The sequence below is a fragment of the Vicugna pacos genome, chromosome 25 (assembly GCF_048564905.1).
Source record: "Vicugna pacos chromosome 25, VicPac4, whole genome shotgun sequence".
NCBI classification, from domain to species: domain Eukaryota; kingdom Metazoa; phylum Chordata; class Mammalia; order Artiodactyla; family Camelidae; genus Vicugna; species Vicugna pacos.
In genome coordinates, this window is record NC_133011.1 from 38,482,052 (window position 1) to 38,501,977 (window position 19,926).

Sequence of the window (19,926 nt, forward strand, 5' to 3'; positions counted from 1 at the left end):
GGAGGCAAGGTCACGGTTAATGGGCCACCAGGCGCTCATGGTGCGGGGGCCTGACCACCGCCCCCGCTTCTGCACTCAGCTCCTACCCTGGGGCTGCAGGAAGTCTCACCTGGGAAATAGGCAAAGCCTTGCAAGGGGAGGGACGATGCTTGGTGGCTGTCCTTTCCCTCTCAAGCCCACTGCAGAGTGACGAGGGTGAACCACTGGCCCCCAGGTTTGAGGTCTGAGCCTGGCAGCTGAAGGCACCAGGGATTCTGATGGGTCAGCATCCAGCCACCCAGCCGCTGCCTGCGGGCCTGTCCATGGTGCTGACACTCAGCGCCTCGGCTCCTCGCATGGGCCAGAGGGCCCACTGACAGGCCGGAAATGCCGAGGCCCAGGAGCACCCAGATGGCAAGTGATGAGTCGAGCCCAAGGCACCTGGAATCAGCCCGACTCCCCACCCACTCCTTGGTCAGTTCTCCAGGTTCTGGCCCTGGTCACAGGGACTCATCCGACAGTACCCGCTTGGGGCTTCTCGGAGCTTGGGGTTCCCACCGGCTGGCGCTGATGAGGAGAGGCCAACCCCCCCAAAAACCGCAGTCAGAGAGCCGGGCCACCCTAACTCTGAGGGACAAGGAGGTTGAGGGGGCAGAGTGTGGGGAGCGTGGGTCCTGTTCCCACCCCTCCCTGCCCCTGGCCCACGCGTCCCGTGGGCAGCCGCGAGCAGCTCCGGGCAGCCAGGGTTCTTCAGCTGGGGTGCGGCACACACCTGCCCATCTCGCGCCCCTGCCTCCCGAAAGCATCAATTAGGCCCCGAGCGCTCCCGCCCTGGAAACAGGCTTGCGGTTCGCTGGAGCGATTACATCCTTCAGTCACTCGGCCGCCACACCCCGCCCGGCCGCGTTCTTCTATCTGCAAGGCACGCGTTTTTGAGAGAGAGCTTGTTTGATGTCTGGGCGGTTTGTTTGGTTTAATTTTGTTGTTTCCCCTCTCTGCTGTCAAGAGGTAAACAGACACGCTGCTTGTCTCCCAGGGAGGGCAGATTAATCACGCATTGGCAGCAGGGGGAGGGGGCCAGCCAGCACCGGGGCACCGGGGTTTTCATCCAGGCTGGGCCGCCGACTGGCTGTGTGACCCAGACCAATTCTCTGAGCCTCTCTGGGCCTCTTCCCCTCATGTACAAATTGGGGCTGGGACCCTGTCCAACCCTGAAGTCCGACGTGGTGCTGGGTCACAGTGCCCAGTGCCAGAAGGGGCACCTGCACGTGCTGGGCTTCCGAAAGGCAGTCACCCACACAGTTTCTTAACCCCCCAGCCCTGGGGAAGGGGACATTCCTAGACAGGAAAAGTGTGGCTCAGAGACAGCACGTAACTTCAGCAAAGTCTCACAGCAAGTTCTAATGCACCCAGGACTCAGGCTGGAACATTTCCAAGCTCCTTCCCCGGCCGGGAGCTAGTCAGGACCAGACAGCCCTGTGAGGCACCGTGTTTGCTTACTGCCATCACTACTGTCAACTCTCCCACGTGCAACACTTTGAAAGCAGCCCCGGGGGGTGACCTCAGCACTGAGTCCCCATCCTGGCTCCTCCTTGCACTGGGGGTCCCCCAACCACCCCACACTTCGGCCGTTTCATCTGCACGGACACTTACTGCCCTGCCCCTGGTGACGTGTGGGCACTCAGGGCTGGGGTGCAGGCCCCTTCCATCCTGCCCTGCGCCCTCCCACCCTGATCCCTTCTGCAGACAAGGAGCCGCAGACCAGATGCAGCCCCTCCCAGGGCAGGTGGGGTTTTAGGGGGACTGGACAGTCAGGCAGTGCTGACTCTGGAGGAGCAGCCTCGGTGGAAGCCGGACAACTGGGCGCCCGCCCAACCACTACCGGCTATGACCTTGCTCGTGTCACGGGCCAGGGATGGCAGCAGTGACATGAGCAACAGGGATGGTAACCGGACAGGGGGCAAGGGAGGGAGGGGTCTCAGGTCCGGCCACCCTTCATTCGTGTGGCCCCCAGTCTCCTTCAGATCTGAGGCCGGACCAGGGCAGTGGGGCGGCAACAAGACCTGAGCCTTTTCCTGAATCAGAAACCAGTCTCATGCAGATAGCCCTGGCTCCCCGCTGAGCGGGCTAGAAAACGGTCTCTCCCCTTCTCTCTTGGCAGAAAGCACACAGTGGGTCCCAGGCCTGTGGCCCTGGCAGCGCGGAGGTTTTTCAATGAAACCAATCTCTGTATCTGTGTGCAGAAGGCAGGGCTCAGCCAGCCGGATTCCGCTGATTCCAAGCCTCAGGGCTGCAGCTGGTTTCCCAACACCCTGTGTGTTGTGCGTCCTGGCCCAGAGGCCCTCTCCTTCATCCCGGCCTTTCCCCGGCCCACAGTGAGAAGCTGCCCTGCCCAGCCAAGCCCACCACCCTTCTCCAGACTGCCTTCACCAGCTCGAGGCGACAGACAGACCAAATAACCCCTAAGCTTCCAGAGAGCTCAGAATCCCGGTACTGTGCACCATGGGTGGGGTGGGGCTGTCCTGTGGGACCCTCTGCACCACTCTCCTCAGGCTCCTCCCACTGCCGGTCCTTCCAGTAGAACACCTGCCTTTTCCTGACTTCCTGGCTCCATCAGAAACTCTGGGTTGCACAGGAAAGCCTGGGCATCAGAGACCTGGGTTCAAATCCTGGCTCCGCCCCTTGCCAGCGGCAGGATTAGGGGTAAGTAAGTGCTAGCCTTTCTTGAGTTTCAGTCTGGCATCCACAAAATGGGCAGACAATGTCACGAGAGAGGGACAGGGGACCAGCCGCACTCTGGGGCTCTGGGTGCCATAGCTCTGTGCCCCCCGCCCTCCGTCACCCGCACTGCCCCCTGGGGAGTTCCAAGATCACGAGCGGGCCCTCTGGCAGGTCCTGGACACTCACCGTCCACTCAGCCCTGTGCCGATTGGAAGGATGGCAAGGAGAGGCAGGCTTATGCCCCACCTGCCACAGGGGGAGCTGGAGGCCAGGCCCCAAGGCGGTGGGAGGGGCTCTGCTGTAAAGAGCAAGGTGTGGAACCCTGCGGGGCTGCTGTTCAACTGGAAGACAGAGTGCGGCCCTGTGGGGTGGGAGGGCGAGGCCACAGGGGGATGGAGGCTCCTCAAGAGCCCAGACCACGCCTCATCCTCCCGGGGCTCCCCACTTCCACGTGCCTGGTCGCGCAGGGCCTCCAGGAAGGAAGGTCCGGAGACCAATGCCCGAGGCAGGCACACTGTCAGTACTGCCGGGAGGGGTGCCAGCGGAGGGTGTGTGGAACCTGGAGCTCTTAGGGACCCAGGCTTCCAGTGGTTGGAGGGTAAAGAAACAAGTTAGGACACTGGCCCCACCCTGGGAAGACCTCTGAAGAAGACCTGAGGATCTCAAAGACAGAGATAATTTTTCTTCTCTATTCTCCCAGGGCCTTGTACCACCAAGCCTGTTACGGGGAACTCACTCTTCCCATCATGATCACCACTACATCATGATACCCCCACCACCACCACCACCATCACCACCATCACCACCATCACCACCGTCACCATCACCACCGTCACCATCAGCACCGTCACCACCATCACCATCAGCACCATCACCACCATCACCATCAGCACCATCAGCACCATCACCACCATCACCTTCAGCACCATCAGCACCGTCACCACCGTCACCACCAGCACCATCACCACCATCAGAACCAGTCACTGTGCTAAGTGCTTCCCATGCAACCCTCTGAGGTGTCACTGTTATGTATTTCACAGAAAGGGAAGTGAGGAGCAGAGATAAAGCAAAGTGCTCAGTCACACACAGCAGTCACTGGCGGAGCTGGGATTAGAACCCAGTCTGTCTGACTCCAGGGACCATCCTCATCTGTTAAATAAACAGCAGTGACCTCCCCTACTCAGCACAGCTTCTGAAGAAGCGGATTTTTGCTGTGAATGAAGACAAGATGCTGGGCTGACTCTGGTCCCCCAGAACACTGTTTCTCTGGGCTGCTCACTGGTACTGGAAGGAAAACAGGTTCATTTGCATGCAATTTGCATACAGCTGCTGAAAATGAGCCCAAATTCCCTACCACTTCAAAACTGCATTGTTTCTGCCTTGAAAGGGACCTTCCCACGCACACAGCCATCCCCCAGTCACCCTGCTTTGGGGTGGTGTCCCCTCGTCACCTCTGGCGGAGGCAGTTCCCTGCTCCCAGCCCAGCCCTCACACGGGGGTGACCTCAGCCAGGGAACCTCCTTTCTCTGAAGTAGCCAGGGGTTCCTGCAGCTCTCCCAGCCGAAACCTGTGGAGCAGGGCAGGTTGGGAGGATGAGTCCTGCATGGGAGACACGGAGGAGGGCCACCGCACACAGGCAGGTGCTCTCTGTGAGCCCCGGCACCCTGGACAGCTGGCACGCTCAGTCTTAACATCGGGACTGGGCCAGATGCCAGGTGCTGCTTCTGGGAGCCTCTCCCACTCCCCTCCTCCAGGCCACTGTCCTCCAGCAGGACCCCCAGCCCACTCTCCCACCTACCTGCCCTTTGCCCAGGGCTCAGGAATTCTGGGCAGCTCCCCTGCTGGTACAGCGCTCCGAAGCTCAGTCTGGGACTGCAGCCCAGGACGGGCACCTGGAGGCGGGCCCCACAGGAGCATTCAGGAGCACTGAGAAGGGGGCCTGAGCTCGTTGCAGACCCATCCTGGGGAGGGGCCCATCTGATCAGTGGCCTGGGTAATTGTGAGGTGCAGCGAGATACCTCTTCCTCCTCTAGTGGTGGGGTGGACGGCTGGGGCTGGGGGCCTGGCCCTGACATGTTGCCCTGCCTCTGCCCCGTGCCTGGCTCCCTCACCCTGTCAGTCCTCACCGCCTCCCAGACACGCTCTTCTGCCCACATCGCAACACACCCAGGAAGCGGACCAATCCCAACACTGGCCAGCGGGCAAGCAGGAGCTCAGGTCCACACATGCCCGCACACACGCACACAACACACCCATGCACACACAGAAACTTCATGCACAGCAGGGCAACCTGCCCGAGCACACGCATCATGTGCACACGCGCACACTTCATGCGTACACACATGCACGTGTGCGTGCGCCTCCCCTGAGAGCCTGCCCAAGCCTGTGCCCCCCGGGCTGTGAGCCGTGCTGGCTGCGTGTCCTGGGGTCTTGGCTGAGTCTTCACTGTCCGGCCTCACGTGTCCCATCTGCACCGGGGGACATTCCTCTCACCGCGGGGGCTCGAGGCCCCCGCGGAGGGCAGCGCTTCTGTGTAAGGCGGCCCTATCACCCCTGGCGCCAGGTCCCCTCCCTTCCTTGGGGGCCTTTCCAGATCCATCTGGGCCATGTTGCTTTATCCTCCGCCCTGGTCTGGTCCACGGGGCTGGCATTTAATTACCCACCTCTGTGGCAGTCTCTCCCGGGCCTCAAGGACACCCCGACCCTGGTCTATAAACAGGCAGGTGTGCCAGGCAGCTGGCCACCCCAGCTGCCCCCTCGTCCGGCCACCAGCACCCGGCTGGACCCCCACGCCCACCGTGAGCCCCATGTGCTCGAACAGCACAGCGTGAAGAACCCAGGAGGGGCCAGCAGACAGGGCTGCCGCCCGCTCCCAGGGGTGGGCCTTTCTCCCTCTCAGCACAGGCCTCTTCCCAGGTCAAGGAAGGGCGATGAGGCCTCTGCTGGGAGGGCCAGGGGCGCGCGGGTCTACAACCCTTTCCTCACTCAGCCTCAGTAGGAGCAGCCCGCAGGAGCTCAGGGCTGTGCTCTGCCTGCCTGGGGCCCCGGGGCAGCTCCGGCACAGCCCCACCGGGTCTGCTCTCCCCACCAGCCAGAGAGCAGGCATGTTGTCCCCCGTCGCCCAGGCTTAGCCCAGGGGGCAGCCCGCAGAGTCACGCTGAGGCTGGACCTCAGCTGCACCGGCTCCAAGCAAGATCCCCTGATCTGAAGCTGCTCCAAGTAGCCAAGGACACTGGGGCAGGTGGGGCGCCAAGCGGGGTGCAGGGACCCCAGTCCCTCTGTCACACACCTGTGATCCCTGCCGTCTAAGCTCGGGGCAGAGAGGAGGCCCGCTGTTCAGCCACCGGGACACGGCAAGCCCTGCGTATGTTAACTGAGCGGATTAACTTAAACCTCTGCCCAGGGTGGTTTTCCTGCTGACATCCGCTCCGAGCAGCACTGGCGGAGCACGAGGGCTGCAGTGGGCAGGAAAGGGCACGGCCTGGGGCCCGGGGCTGGGGCCCGAGTGCACACAGGGTCACCCTCCCCGCCCCACCACGTCCCACCAGCTGTCCCTCATGGCGCCCGCAACCCAATTCCCATTTACATTTCTCAGCAGATGGTGGGGAGAATCTGTAACAATCTGATAGTGAAAATGAGATTCTCCGGTGTTCTCTGTACCGGGGACTCCGCTCACTCAGGCCTCAGCAAATCCAATTGCTGCTCATTTACCCAGCTCGGCTCCAAATTAAAAGGCAGCCTCCCCTCCCCCACAAGCAGGTTCCAACATGGCCCCAGTATGGCCGGGACAGCAGGCCCCATGGCCCAAGCAGCCTGGGGTGCGGCCTCTCATGATTAAAACACCCTGTCACTGAGAACGTGGCTGAGGACTCTGACCAGAGAGCCCCACAGCCTGGCGGGGCTGGGCCAGAGCCACCAGCTGGGCACTTAGCTAGTCCAGCCCTTTGCTGGACTCGGATGAGCTCAGAAGCGCAAGCTCCTCAGACCGTCTGACCCTGGGCCCGGCCCTGCTGGAGACCTTCCTTCTTTCCGCAGCTCCGAACCTCCCCTGCCCAGGGCACCGAGCCCCAGTCTTGCGTCCCGGGCGCTTCCGGCGTCCCAGCCTCACCAGCGCCTGGGCAGAGCTGTGCAGGGGCACGGAGCCGTCCAGGGTGTGCTTCCAGAGCACGTACTGCACGCTGCGGGCCCGGCCCTGTGGAGGCAGACGTGTCCAGGAAGACAGGTACTAACGGGGCGCGCGGGCAGGTGCGGAGGGGGCTCAGAGCGGTCAGGGAATCCTCTCTGATGAGCACATACCTGAGTAAAGACCTCGGGGGAAGGAGCAGATGGGATGCAAACAGGATGCAGGAAACGGGGAGGAAAGGAAGCCGGCCTTGGCGGAGCACGTGAGTGGCCCGAGTGGGCACTCACTGCTTTCTGCTGCCTCTTGAAGACAACGACTGTACAGTCCCCTCCACCCAGGGTGTGCCTGCGCGAAAGGGTCTGGACGAGCCCAGCCTGCGCCTGCAAAGCTCAGCGTCCTCCTCATCGCCCCGGCAGCTCCATGGGGGGGAGGGGCATTATTTCCCCCAAAGCCAGTGGTTTTCCGGGCTTCCTGCTAAACCACCAGCTCCCAAAGGCCACGGGTCTCAGCGTGGCTCGCTCGCACTGCGCTAGGGTTACCACCTCTGTGTCCAAGAGACCGAGGGACCGCGATGTCCCCTTCCCACACGTCGTCTGATTTTACCTTGAATTACGTGTTTAGGAACGCCCCCCTTCTCTGGTCTACAGGGGGGCTTGTACAAGACTGGCTTTCTTGCCTGAACGTTGGGCAGAACACACTTAAAAGAACAACAGGGCTCAGTGTTTCTACGGCGGAAGGGTCTGCCCTACCGACGCAGTTCCTTCCGTGGTCGCAGAACCACTGACCTATTCAGTCCTCAGTCAACGCTGGCAAATTGTACTTTTCTAGGAATCTGTCCATTTTTTTTCTAAGTTTCCCAACTTGTTGGCATAAGATGGTTCACAGAATTCTCTTATTATTTGGGAATTTCTGCTCTTTCACTGCTGAATCCATCTTGCTAACGGTTAGTCTGCTTTCATGGTCTTTCCACAGAACCAGCTCTTGCTTCATGCAGACGCTGTTGTAACTTAATCAGTTCTGCTTTGTCTCTATAATCCTCTTCCTTCTAATTTCTCAGGGTTTATTCTATCGTCCTTTTGCTTTTAATTAATGTCTTTTTAATATCTTAATTCATTAATTTCCAGCCTTTCTTCTTTTGTTGTATAAGCATTTAAGGCTGTTAATTTCCTTTGAAGTACCCCACAGATTTTGATATGCAGCATTTTCATTATTATTCGATCATGTCTTTTTTGCATAGCCATTAATGATTTCTTCTTCGACCTCTGAGTTATTTAGAACAGCTTTTAAATTTCCTGACACACAAGGAATTTTTTCTTTTTGTGCCATTGATACCTAATGATTGCATTTTCCTAATGGCATGTTCTAGTAGCTGCAGCTTCTTACAAATTCCTGATTCTCTGAAGTCTAGCGACACTTGCTTCACGACCTAATACGCAATCAAAGTCTGTAGCCGTCCCAGGTGTCCTGGAGAAGATGGTGTCCTTCCCGCGCTCAGCGCAGGGTTCCGTTTTGCTGTCCAGCAAGTCAGGTGCTGATGTTTACTGAGTCTGCGCTGCCTTCATGAATTCCTTACCTGTGTGCCCTGCGCTGAAACCTCCCGCTACAGTGACGGAGCGCCCCTGCAGGTGGGAGGTTTATTTACGTGTTGACGTAGAGCTCTCTCATTGGGTGTGTACAGATTGAGGATTTTCCATCTTCCTGATGAGCTGAACCGGTCACGAAGTAATTCTTGTTATCCTAGTGTATGTTCTTGTATGATTAATACTGGTTTTATATGTATATGTATAATTTGTCTTACTGTCCATCTTGTGCACAGCTGGCCTTGCTGGCCACGCCCTCTCACAGACTCTCTGACTCGAACTTCTGTCTTTACACCTTCACGCTCACCTTCTCCACGTCCTTCTGTTTCACCGAATGTCTTGTAAACGGCAAAGAGAGGTTTTTGCTTGCAGCCTGACGGCCCCTGACGTTTAAGGGGCTCTTTCAATCCGTCCACGTTGATTCGCGTACTAGACAGGATTCCGGAGGTTTGCCTCGGTTTTCTGCTGGTCCTAGTTTTTCCTTCTACATTATTTTAGTGTCTCTCTCTCCCTTTCCTTTTCCTTTTGCTCAGTAAGGGCTTCTGTTGGTTTCCTCATGCTCCTGTCCCACTCTTCCTGGTCTGGAAGTCACAGAGGTCACTGCCGCCTTCTGTTTCACTGTGTTTTCCACTGGAGCCTCGTGCGTGCGTGTAGGTCGTGATAAGTCATCACACAGGCAGGTCTGTGTGCTCACCCTGGCGATCAGACACAGAGTGGGCCCAGCACTTCAGGGGTCCTTCCTGCTGCCCTGGGGTTGCATCCTCCCAGCCCGCCCCCCAAGCCCTGTTTCCATCTCCACCATCATGTCCCTTAGAGGATGTCGCACCCGTGGAATCCCACAGCATGGGACCTGCGAGACAGGCTTCACACTGAGCAGAAATGCCCTCAGAACCTTCCACGCTGTTCGTCCGTTTTGTTGCTGAGTAGTAAGCATTGCATGATGTGGACACACCATAGTTTACCCCCAGAAGACATCTGGATTATTTCTGACTTGCGCTGTTACAAATAAAGATACCCTGAACATTTGTGCACAGGTGTTTGTGTAAACACAACTGTTTATTTCTCTAGGGTAAATGCACAGGAGTGTGACTGCTGAGAAATATGGCTGGTGCAGAGTTAGTTTTTAAGAAACCACCGAAGTGTCTTCAGAGTAGCTGCACCACTTTGCATCCCTGCCAGCAGTATGTGAACGGCCCGCTTTACCTGTGTCGTTGTAGCTCTTATTTCAGCCATTCGAGCAGGTGTGCGGTTGCCTCTCATTATGGTTTTAATTGGCATTTCTCTAATGGCTTTTAAGATACTTATTTGCTATTCATATACCTTCTTCGGTGAAGGGTCTGCTCAAATCTTTTGCCAAATTTCTAATTGCAATGTTTGTTTTCTTTTTTGTTGGATTTAGAGAGCTCTTTATATATTCAGGATACAAGTCCTCTGTCAGACACAGGATATATAAACATTTTCTCCCCATGAGTAGCTTATCTTTTTATTCTCATTTGCAGAGCGTGAGTTTTTAATTTTGATGAAGGAACCCTTGAGTTTTTACCATACATAGTTATAAACAGATGCCAAAATTTATGAGTATTTCATTTCCCTGCAAATAATGAGCTCAGAGTAATTTAATCACTCTTTGCAACTAATAGACTATCATTGTCCAGTTGTTCTCGCCTTTCTACAAACTGAACGTCACAAGTTACAGTCACAGTCATTGTTCAATATGGAATGATTATCTCACACAGTCATTTGCTGGATTTGTCTCCCATCTACCTGTTCCTTGAGCGCTACACTGCAGACCTGGCTTTGAGGATTATTCTCCACCCCGAGTCCATCCTTCAGAAGCTCCTTTAGTGAAAGTCTCTTGGTGGCAACCCGCCAAGCTTTCACTTGTATAAAAACGTCTGTATTTTGTCTTAGCTCTTGAGATGGTTTTGCTGGGGGTCAACTGCAGGGTGACAGTTCCTCTCTCTCGCCCTTGGTATCATCTGACCATTTCCTGGCATCCACTGCTGCTGCTGGGACTGAGCTGGGAGCAGGGCTGTCACCCTCCCTCCCCCAGGGCCCAGGTTTCCCGGGATGCACGTCGCTGCTCCGTGTCAGCCCTGCCTCCCAGGCCAGGCGGGACCTCCTCACGCGCTGCCTGGGACTCCACTCAGACCTGCGAGGATTTCTGACTCTATTCCCCCTACCTCTTCACTGCTGTCCCTGTCTCCACTTTCTCACCTCCCCACAGCACTGTAATGTCTTCAGATACACCTCCTACCCTGCTGCCTCTCACGTCACCTGTGACCAATTGTGTGCCTGGCCCTCCATGGAGTTCCATCACTGATCTTTTCCAGACACACTGGGTCACTTTTGATCATCTCTTATTATTACTAATTTCTGTGATTTCATCTTATTCTAAAAGTATTTCTTAGAAACTCTCTTAGGTGATGCTATCTGGTTAGTTCCTTGGGGGCGGGCATGAGTCAGCTGCAGCTGCCGTAACAGGCAGCACGGGCCGGGCGGCCCACACGTGGAGAAGCCTTCTCCCCCGTCCTGGAGGCCGAAGTCCGAGACGGAGGTGTCGGCAGGGCTGGCTCCTCCCGAGGCCTCTCCTGGGCAGTGGACCACCATTTGCTCCCTGCGTCCTCAATGTGCTCACCCCCCGTGGGAGTCTGCATCCTGATCCCACTGAATCAGGGCACCAGTCACGCTGAATGAGAGTCCACCCCAGAGACACTTCACCTTAATCACCTCTTTGAAGGCCCCATCGTCAAACAGTCACCTTCTGAAGTCCTGGGGTGAGACTTCCAACACACAAATCTGAGGGGAACAGAATTTAGTGGGTGTCGGGCCTCGGGCTGTGGGTTTGTGACTTCTGGGACTGCCGGCTCCCCCCCTGCATCCCACTCAGCGGCCGCCCACTACGGACCGAGTGGCTGCTAGCTGGGCTTACGTGATGCTTCTTACTCTGCGGGTCCCGCAAAGGCCTACACGACTCTCCCACAGAAAGGACCTCCTGCCGGGACCGGGGGTCTCAGGGCCAGCCTCCCACTGCAGCGCTCTTGACCAGGGTGGTAAGGCGGGTGGTGTTGAGGGGACACGCCCGGCTGCTCTGCCTATCCTCTGCAAGCCTGTAAAGCAGCTAACGTGACGGTTTTTTCCACGTTAAGCTGTTTCCTGGCAGGGGAGCCCCCTGGGCTGCCTGCCCCGCTGTTCACCAAGAGCAGATCTGCCCGAATCCTTGTCTGCGGCTCCTCCAGGCCAGGGACCTGGTCTTGCTCATCTGGGCTCAGACGGACGAGGCTCTGGCACTTGGTAAGGCAGCTTGATCTTGGAATCCTGAAACCGGGCCCCAAGCCCACCCCCAGCGCTCTCCACGATCCTGGCCATCACTCACTGCTGTCGCCCCAATGCCACCAGCTCTCGGGTCTGCCACTGGTACAAGGGTATGGTGGGTGGCCTGGGGTCTCTTCTGGCTCTGATGGAAGGCATCAACCCCCCTCCAGCCTGTCCCTCTGGAACACAGAGGACTTGTGAGCAACAAGGCAGGCCAGAGAAAGGTGGTCACTGACGCCTTCCAGATGCCCCAAGTAGCACCCTTGACGTCGCCCCCCTGGGCCCTTCTGCACACAGGTCACTGCTGCCCTGCCCCCTCCCCCTAAGCCCTCCCGGGACCCTGTCACTCAGCCTCCACAGGCTCTCCTCACTGCTGCCCTGTCCTGACTCTCACACTGGAGTCCTCAGAGCCCAGTCCTATGTCCCCTGCCCTCCTGAGGCACACAGCCCCCAGAGCAATGTGGCCCCACACCGCCTTTTGACCCCCAGGCTGCCGGAGCCCCACTGGGCCCCCGGACCTCGCACAGGACAGCAACTGCCCTCACTACCCTCCCCTTCCCACATCCACCATCCTCCAGTCACCCGGCTCAGACTCTGGGCAGAGAGCACGGCCGTGCAGTGGCCAGGGAGGGAAGTCCAGCTGGACCCCACTCAAAACTCAGACATCCTCCCCGCCGCCTTACCTCACATGCTCACTGGGAACCTTCCACCCTCAGAAGCTCTGATTCTGACCGGCTCCTGTTTAAACCAAGAGCACAGCCTCCTTCTTAATGGGTCTCCAGGCCCCTTACCCCACAGCCAGGAGAAGGAGCTTCCAGAACCCCAGGTTGGCCAGCAGCAGAGCTGACCTCTGCCCTCGCTGCCGCCCCCTGCCCCGAGCTCCCTGTTGCACCCTCGGCCCAGCGGCCTGACTGCAGGCACCCCATCCCAGTCACGCTCCTGCCACCCTCCGCACTGGAAGCACAGGACTCTGGCCTCCAAGGGCAAAGGGCGCCGGGGCTGCGGAGGCAGACAATCCCCTGCACCCTCCGTTCTCAGCACAGGCCCAGCCCGGAGGAGACCCCCAATAGGTATTACGGAGCCGTCCAGGGTCAGGGCTCAGAGTGGGACCAGGGTCAGAGGTCAGGGCTCAGCGTGGGACCCCAGTAGGTGCTGACCAGGGTTAGCCTGTAACACAGGAAAGCAGCGTTCACTGCCGGGAGAGAGGTGAGTGTCCACTGCAGCGGCATCTTTAGTGGACGAGCAGGGTCCATCCCTTCCACCTGGAGCAAAGGCCTAGGAAGACTTCTCAGAGGCGGCACCGAGACGGACCTGGGCTTTGCTGGGCAGAAGGACAGGCCACCATGGTGAACACATGGTGCCACATGGACCACAGGGGCAAGGAGGCTGGAAGGGAGCTGGCCGGGCAGCTAATGAGTTCGGGCTTTCTTTTGTGGACAAAGAGTTACTGACAGGCTGCCGGCTCCGTGGTAAACAGCGAAACCAGGAAGCGCCCCTCTCGCCGCGTCAGGCCCACGCTGAGCTCGGCCCCCACAGTGCTGGGCTGCCCCGGGAGCCCTAGACCATCACGCTGCCCAGTTCTTTGGCCTCCCACTTCTGGAAAAGGCTTTTAACATGAGTTCGGAGAAGGAGGCAGAGGGGAGGCGGAGACCCAGGGCGAGGAGGACCTCGAGGGCCGCCCGAGCCGTGTGGCTGCAGGCCTAACGGGGCAGGGTTGGGGCTGGCCCCAAGGGACCGTTCAGGGCCAGGAGGCCACAGGCGGGCGGATCTGAAAACCCAGGGAGGGCCCAGGGCTCTGCGCGGGGCTGAAGGCAGAGGCCCTGCCCACAAGAACAACATGGTTCTGTTTCATCCGCTCGTCAGCATCGCCCTCGTTACCAGCACTGCTGTTTTGTTGTTATTTTATGCTTATATAAGAAAAATACTTTTTTGAAGAAAATCAACAGGTACAAAACGGCATCCTGCCCTGTCCACTACCAAGGAGCAGACGCACACGCGTGTGGGTGTGTGTCCAACTGCAGATACAAAACCAAGAGCCATGACTCCAGCCCAGCCCCCGAGTCCATACACCCATGGAGAAGGAGAGGCTTCCAGGAGTCACTTCAGGGCACACGCTGGGGCCCAGCCAGCCACATTTCCAGGGTCCCAGCACCCAAGGCAGACGTTTGGGGGTGCTGCACCCCACGTGCATCTTCCCGCAGCAACACTAGCGGGCATCTGCGGAGTGGGCCGTGCTCTGTGCTCCAGGGCGCTCGCCCCGCGGGTCAGAGAGCAGCCCAGGAGTAGAGGTGCGCTCTGCCCTGTCCAACCCACCATCCCTGCTGTCCCTGAGCAGACTTCGGCCCGGGCCCCCACACGCTGGCTCTCAGAGGCCCTTCCACGCGCGTGTAGTGAGCCCCACAGACAGGGGCAGCATTGGAAGGGGCTGTCCTGTGTCCTCTCTGGCTGCATGGAGGTGCAGACTCTAGACCTCCTCCTCCACCTTCAGGATCATCCCTGAGAAGACTTCCAGGCCCGTGGGGGTGCCCTGGGGGGCTCCATCCGGCCCACAGGCTGTTCCGCCCCCAAGGGGGCCGTCAGGGATGGGGGGCGAGGCACCCAGGGCCGGGCGGGCCTCCACCAGCCTCTCCAGCGTTCGGTTGAGGGCCTCGACGCCGTCGGCCAGCCTCTGGCTCTGCTCGGCCAGCCTCTGCAGCAGTGCATTCTGCTGGGCCATCAGCGTGCTCTGCTGCTGGGACCAGGAGCGCAGCACGGCACCCTGTCGCCGCTGGGAGTCCAGGAGCCTCCGCTCAAACTCTGAGGCCTCGGCCACCGCGGGCTTCCCCAAGGGCTGGGGTGTTACAGAGGTGGGTGGCGAGGGCCGGGAAGCCCCAGGGAATGCGGCCGCCGGGGGCGCTGAGGCTGGGGAGGCGGGTGGAGAGGGTGAGGAAGTGGCAGCAGGGTAGGCTCCTCGGAGGTCCAGGGGGTCGGCTTCGGGCAGGCTCGGCCCATCCAGTGTCCGCAGGGGCAGCCACAGGCAGCTGGGGGCCTCGTCCTCCTCGTCTGCTAGCAGGGGGAGACAGGAAACGTGAGCCCCACGGCCCAGGACTGGGAGGGCCAGGAGGGGCCACTCGCAGACGGTCCTGCACGTGCAGATATGGGGGTCTCGAGGGGCCCCTCTGTGGTGGCCAGCTGCACCCTCACCAGGACACCAAAGAGAGGGCGAAAGACTTCCTCCAGTAACGCCGAGACTGAAACTCAACCTGGCGGCTCCCAAGCCGGAATGCTACCACCATGCTGCCATCTGTCTGTCCACCAGCCCACCTACACACGTCCACATGCTCATCCGTCCCCTCAGCTCGCTGCCCATCCGTTTGTTCACCAAGCATCCATCCAACCTACCCATCCCCTCCTTCCTTTCATCCTTCCTTACATCCATCCGTCCATCCATCTGTTCATCTCTCAGCCAACCATCCTCAATCCATTCATCCTCATCCACTGTCTATCCATCCTTGATCCACCCATCCATCATTCACCTCTGTCCATCCAGCCACGCGCCCATCCACCTACTTGTGTATATACCTCCCAGCCCTCAGTCCCCCCACCCACCACCCAGCGGACGTCCTGGAGGGATGAGTGGGTGCACATGGAAGCAGAACTTCCCTGGGGCGGCAGGAAGAGCCAGGATTTGTAGTCCGACAAACTGGGCCCCAACGCCAGGCTGTGACCTGGGAAAGCCCTTCTCTTCTCGGGGCCTCAATCCCCTAATCTGCAAATGGACAGTCTGGCTGAGGGGCTGCTAACCTTCCAACTGTCTGCGGGTGAAGGGTAAGCCAGCCCAGGACCGAGGGAGACCTCGCCAGGCCTGAGACACGGGCTGCGCTGGCACCCCATCTCACTAGGCATTTCCCGACGTGCTGCATGGAAGTGGAGGCAGGTCGAGGACTTCACACTGTGGCAGTAACTTTGACTGTACATCCTGGGTCTGAGCCCCCACCCAGCTCATCTATGGCACAGGGGTTCCTGCTTTGGACAGGAAAGGGGTGATGACAGCATCACCCCAGAGGACGGGGCCACAGGCCCCCGGGGAAGCGGGCCAGGGTTCTGAGCCCAATGTGTCCAAGGGCGCAGGTGGCTGCCGGTGCTGCCTCCTCCTCCTTCTCCTCCTCTTCCTCCTCCTGTTCCTCTTCCTCCTCCTCCTCATGGTCACACCCTCCTCTGTGGTCCAGGAATCTGCGGTCCAGGCACCCGCTGATCCTTCGGACTTGGCGGCCCTGGTGCTCTTGGAAGGAGCCACCCAGCCAGTACGTTGCTCCTTCTCGAGGTGAGATGAAGCTTTCTGGAGGTGAGGGCCCTTGGCAGGCACCACCGTTCGGAGAGTTCCCATTAGAGAGGCCGGGCCCTGGGCTTCCCATGAGTCTACCTCGTTCGTCAGTTGCAACCTGTACCTTCACGCTGGGCGGCCCTAGAGGGACCACGCCTGACGCCCTCACATGCTGGCAGGTGGGGGCTGTGGCTAGGGCAGAGAGCCTGCAGCGGGCGTGAACAGACATCCTCCAGCCCTGCTTCTGCCCGATCCTGCAGGCAGGTCCCGCTTCCCCACTGGTGTGGCGTTCACCAGCTGCCAGTGAGGCCAGCCCCTGCCTCAGAAGTCTGATGGCCACCGACAGACAAAAGGGGAGGCCAACAGTGGGCCTAGCCTCCAACCTCAGACGGTCTCGCAGAGTCTTGCGGCTGCCGGTCCCGCGTGCGCACTGCCCACCTGGCTCCCTGAGGGAGGGGAGGTGTGGGAAGGGAGCAGACGCGGTGCCAGGAGGGGGCCTGCCCTTTCCCACTGTTTGCCCCACCTACAGACCCTGCACGGTCCAGACCACCGCCCTGAGACCTCTCCTCCCCCCAGGGCAACTACAGTCCCCTTTGCCAGCACAGCTCTGATGTCCTGAAGCCCCCACAGAACGAGGACCTGGTCCACATCTCTCCCCAGTCTCCACGCCACTCCCAACGGCACAGCCCCCACACTCTGCACTCCAGCCTGCGGTGTCCCGAGCTCACCTGGGCTGCCCCTCCTTTGGCCTCTGTCCTCTCCACCAGGACAACTCCTGCTTGGCGCTCCCCCAGGAAGCCTGCCCTGCCTCAGCCGGGCCAGGGCCCTCGTGTCACTGGACTGGACTGTCCACCCACCCCACCCCTAGGACACACGCTCCCAGAGGAACAGGCTCTGCGGGGTCCATCTCTGCATGTCAGGGCGCAGCACAGAGCAGAGGGCCAGTGAGCAGTAGGGAGCCAGCAGAGGGCGGTTGCTGACCCCTCGATGGACGTAGGCCTGAGCCCACCAGGGGTTCCGGTACTGAACGTGGGTCAAGAGGCCCGTCATCGATCCCTGAGGCTGCCCTTGGCCTCGTATCAAACAAATAAAGGTCTGATCTTGTCCTCACTGAGCCAACTTGTCCCAAGTCAAGTTCTGCCTGCTCCAACCTGGCGGGGAGGCCCCCCCAGCTCCAGCCCAGGGCCAGACCACGGGCAGACATGGAGCCACACCTGGCCCAGTGGCAGGTGGAGGCGCAGGAGGCCAGGCGGCCCTCTCTGCGGCCCTCTCCTCCAGGAAGGCAGCAGACGAGGGTAGACCCACCCAGCCTTCTGAGAAAAACGAGAGAAGCCATGGAACGTCCTGCAGGGGCAGCTTGGGGATGCGGCACAATCCTGGGAGCCCCGGCCACTCCCACAGCTGGCCACGCACCCCTGTCCTCTCGCTTGGCAGAGCCAGCAGGCAGAGACCCCAGGCCGCCCCCTCGGTGGGGGTGCAAACCAGACGGGAGGCGGTGCTGACCGTCCTGGGCCCGCAGCCCCTTCCTGTCCGCTCCCCATAGCAGTCCGCCTGGGCTCAGAGAAGACCCTGCAGACCTGCCCCTCCCGGGCCACGGGCTGTCCCCTCACACTGACTTACTTGGTGCCGGCTGGCTCCGGCCAGGAGCTCGCTGGCCGCCTCTGTGTGTGAGGACACAGCCTCAAGGCCGGCTTCAATACTATCTGCAAATCAAGACAACAGAAGCAGTTACAGAGTGGGGACCCTGGGGTCACCCGAGGGCGAGCCTGGGGAGCCCAGCCTGGGGCCGCGGGGGGCGGAAGCAGACAGCATCTGACCCCCTGGTGGTCACTCGGAGGCCCAGGCAGGAAGCCCAGCCTTCAGAGAAGCAGAGGCGGCAAGGATAGAGCACCGGCTGGGCCGAGCTGTAGGGCAGGGAGCCTGGAAGCGCCCCCTCGGGGCAGCAGCAGCCCACTCAAGACAGGGTGCGGGCCTGGCTCTGCTACAACTCTGCACCCTGGGGGCGACTGCACAGGCTCACAGAGCGGCTGTGAAGACAGCGTGACGGGGTCTGCGAACACCCTCCTCTGCGCGCTGGCCACGGGTGTCCGGGCCCTGATCAGCCGGTTCTGACTACCGTGCGGGGCTGAGTGGGGGACCAGGGAATTCGCCTGGTAGGTGTGTCAACACAGCCCCCAAGATGTCACACCAGCAGCACACCTGAGCTGCTGACGAGGTCCAGGGGCTGCCCGCGGAAACCTGAAGATTTCGCTCAGCGATGCCAGCGGTTAAAAGGCAGCATCATGTAAACCATGCACCAGACCCGTCCCCACCCCACCGCCGAGGGGCATGCAGGGCAGTGGGGAGTTAGGGCTGCGGCACTCGACCCTGCGAGGAACCGGGTTTGAATCCAGGTGAGGACCCCCCTGCGCAGTGTCTTCTGCCAATGAATGGGAAAGAGCCCCGTGCCCGCAGATGAGCAGCTGAGAGCCCGCAGCCAGGGGCGCCGCCCTCAGCACAGACCAGCTGCTGCCGCTGCACCGGACACAGTAACACGTGAAATGAACTCTTCCAGGAAGAGCAGACACGCCTCCAAATTCACACATTTTCAGAGCTCTGGAGGCAGAAATGGCTGGATTCCAATCACTCCTCTTCCTGCAGCTGTGCACCTGGGCGCCGCCCGAGGCCTGAGGCCGGCAAGGTCCCCTCAAAGGCGGGAACCGCCCCGGCTCGGCGTCCTGAGGCCCCGTGGGTGTGCTCCCCACCAGGAGAGGGTGTGGGCGGGCCCTCCTGGAGCTGGGGCCTGCAGGGTGCCTTTGCCGCCTGCCAGGGGCGCAGGCCTCCCGTGGTGCCTCTCCAGCCAGCCTAGATGAGGAAGAAGGAACGCAGCTGCCCCGAGGCAGGACCAGCCCTGCGGGGGGTCGGGGGAGGGCGCCCACCCAGGCCCCCGCCCCTGCCACCACCAACTACTGTGATTAGGAGCTACCTTGTGCTCCAGACTCTGTCGGCAACAACCTGGCGGAGCCCCGACACAGAGAGAGGTGGCTGTGCCTGGCGGGCAGCAGTGTCTGGGCCAGCCGTGAGCTGGGGTCACACTCCTAGCTGGCTTTTTGCTCTGACCTGCAACCACACACGCTCTGGGCTGCGCGGGGACCTGCCCTCAGACTGCCCAGCCCTGGTCTGCACCGAGTCGGCGCCCCGCGGCAGGGAGCCTGACTCTGATGGTAGCGTACATCCCAGAGGCAAGCGCCCCCGGCGGCCAGGGTGCACGCAGCCCAGAGAACAAACGTCCTGTGGCCCCCGGGCTGGATCGCAGATCTGCTCAGCCCCCAGATCACACACGGCTCCACCCTGGGACACCGTACAAGCAGACCCCTGGCTCGTGGCCAGCGACCCTCTCCTGGGCCCTGGGGGCTGCCAGGCAAGCGGGGGCACCCCACCACACGGCCTATGGTGCTGACGCCTCATTGGCCGCGGGCCACCCCCTTCACCTCGTCATAAAGATTCCAGGTTGACCGGGGACAGCCCTGCAAAGCCCAGTCCAAGTGGGGGGAACCCAGGCACAGGCACCCCTGGGGGGCCCTACACGCGGCCAGCGGGCTTTCCTCAGCCCTACAGCCGGGAGATGCCCGTACGCCGGGATCGTGCCTCAGCCCCAGGCCAGTGCCGACCCAGAGGGCAGCGCTGGCGGGGCTGGGCCTCCAGCTGTGGTCTCCACCATCACCCCCAAAACCAGGCGCTGCAGCCACTTCCCTGCTTGGCCTCAGCCTCACCCCACGTTGCTCTCACACATTTAACAAATCTCAGGACCCGTCGGCACGGTGTCGGCCACTCCCCGCAGAGCTCACAGCACTAAGGGACCAGCCGGTTGGCTGCCCTGATGGAGGAGAGCCCGGGAGGGGAGCCATGGGGTCTGGCGGAGGGGG

General features: G+C 60.4%; 1 protein-coding gene across 7 annotated transcripts in view; it reads right to left on the minus strand.

The window, feature by feature from the left end:
• Window positions 1-13,602: 13,602 nt before the first annotated feature.
• TSNARE1 (t-SNARE domain containing 1) overlaps window positions 13,603-19,926 on the minus strand; it is an 86,262-nt gene continuing 79,938 nt past the window's right edge. For 4 of the 7 annotated variants that reach the window (XM_072949828.1, XM_072949825.1, XM_072949830.1 and 1 more), the window contains one exon: window positions 13,603-14,763. In XM_072949828.1, coding sequence (XP_072805929.1) covers window positions 14,183-14,763 — 581 coding nt within the window. In that variant the 3' untranslated portion in view covers window positions 13,603-14,182. Of the gene's footprint in view, window positions 14,764-17,641; window positions 17,725-19,926 lie in introns of all 7 variants that reach the window. The other 3 variants (XM_072949832.1, XM_072949831.1, XM_072949829.1) reach the window with 2 other exon arrangements.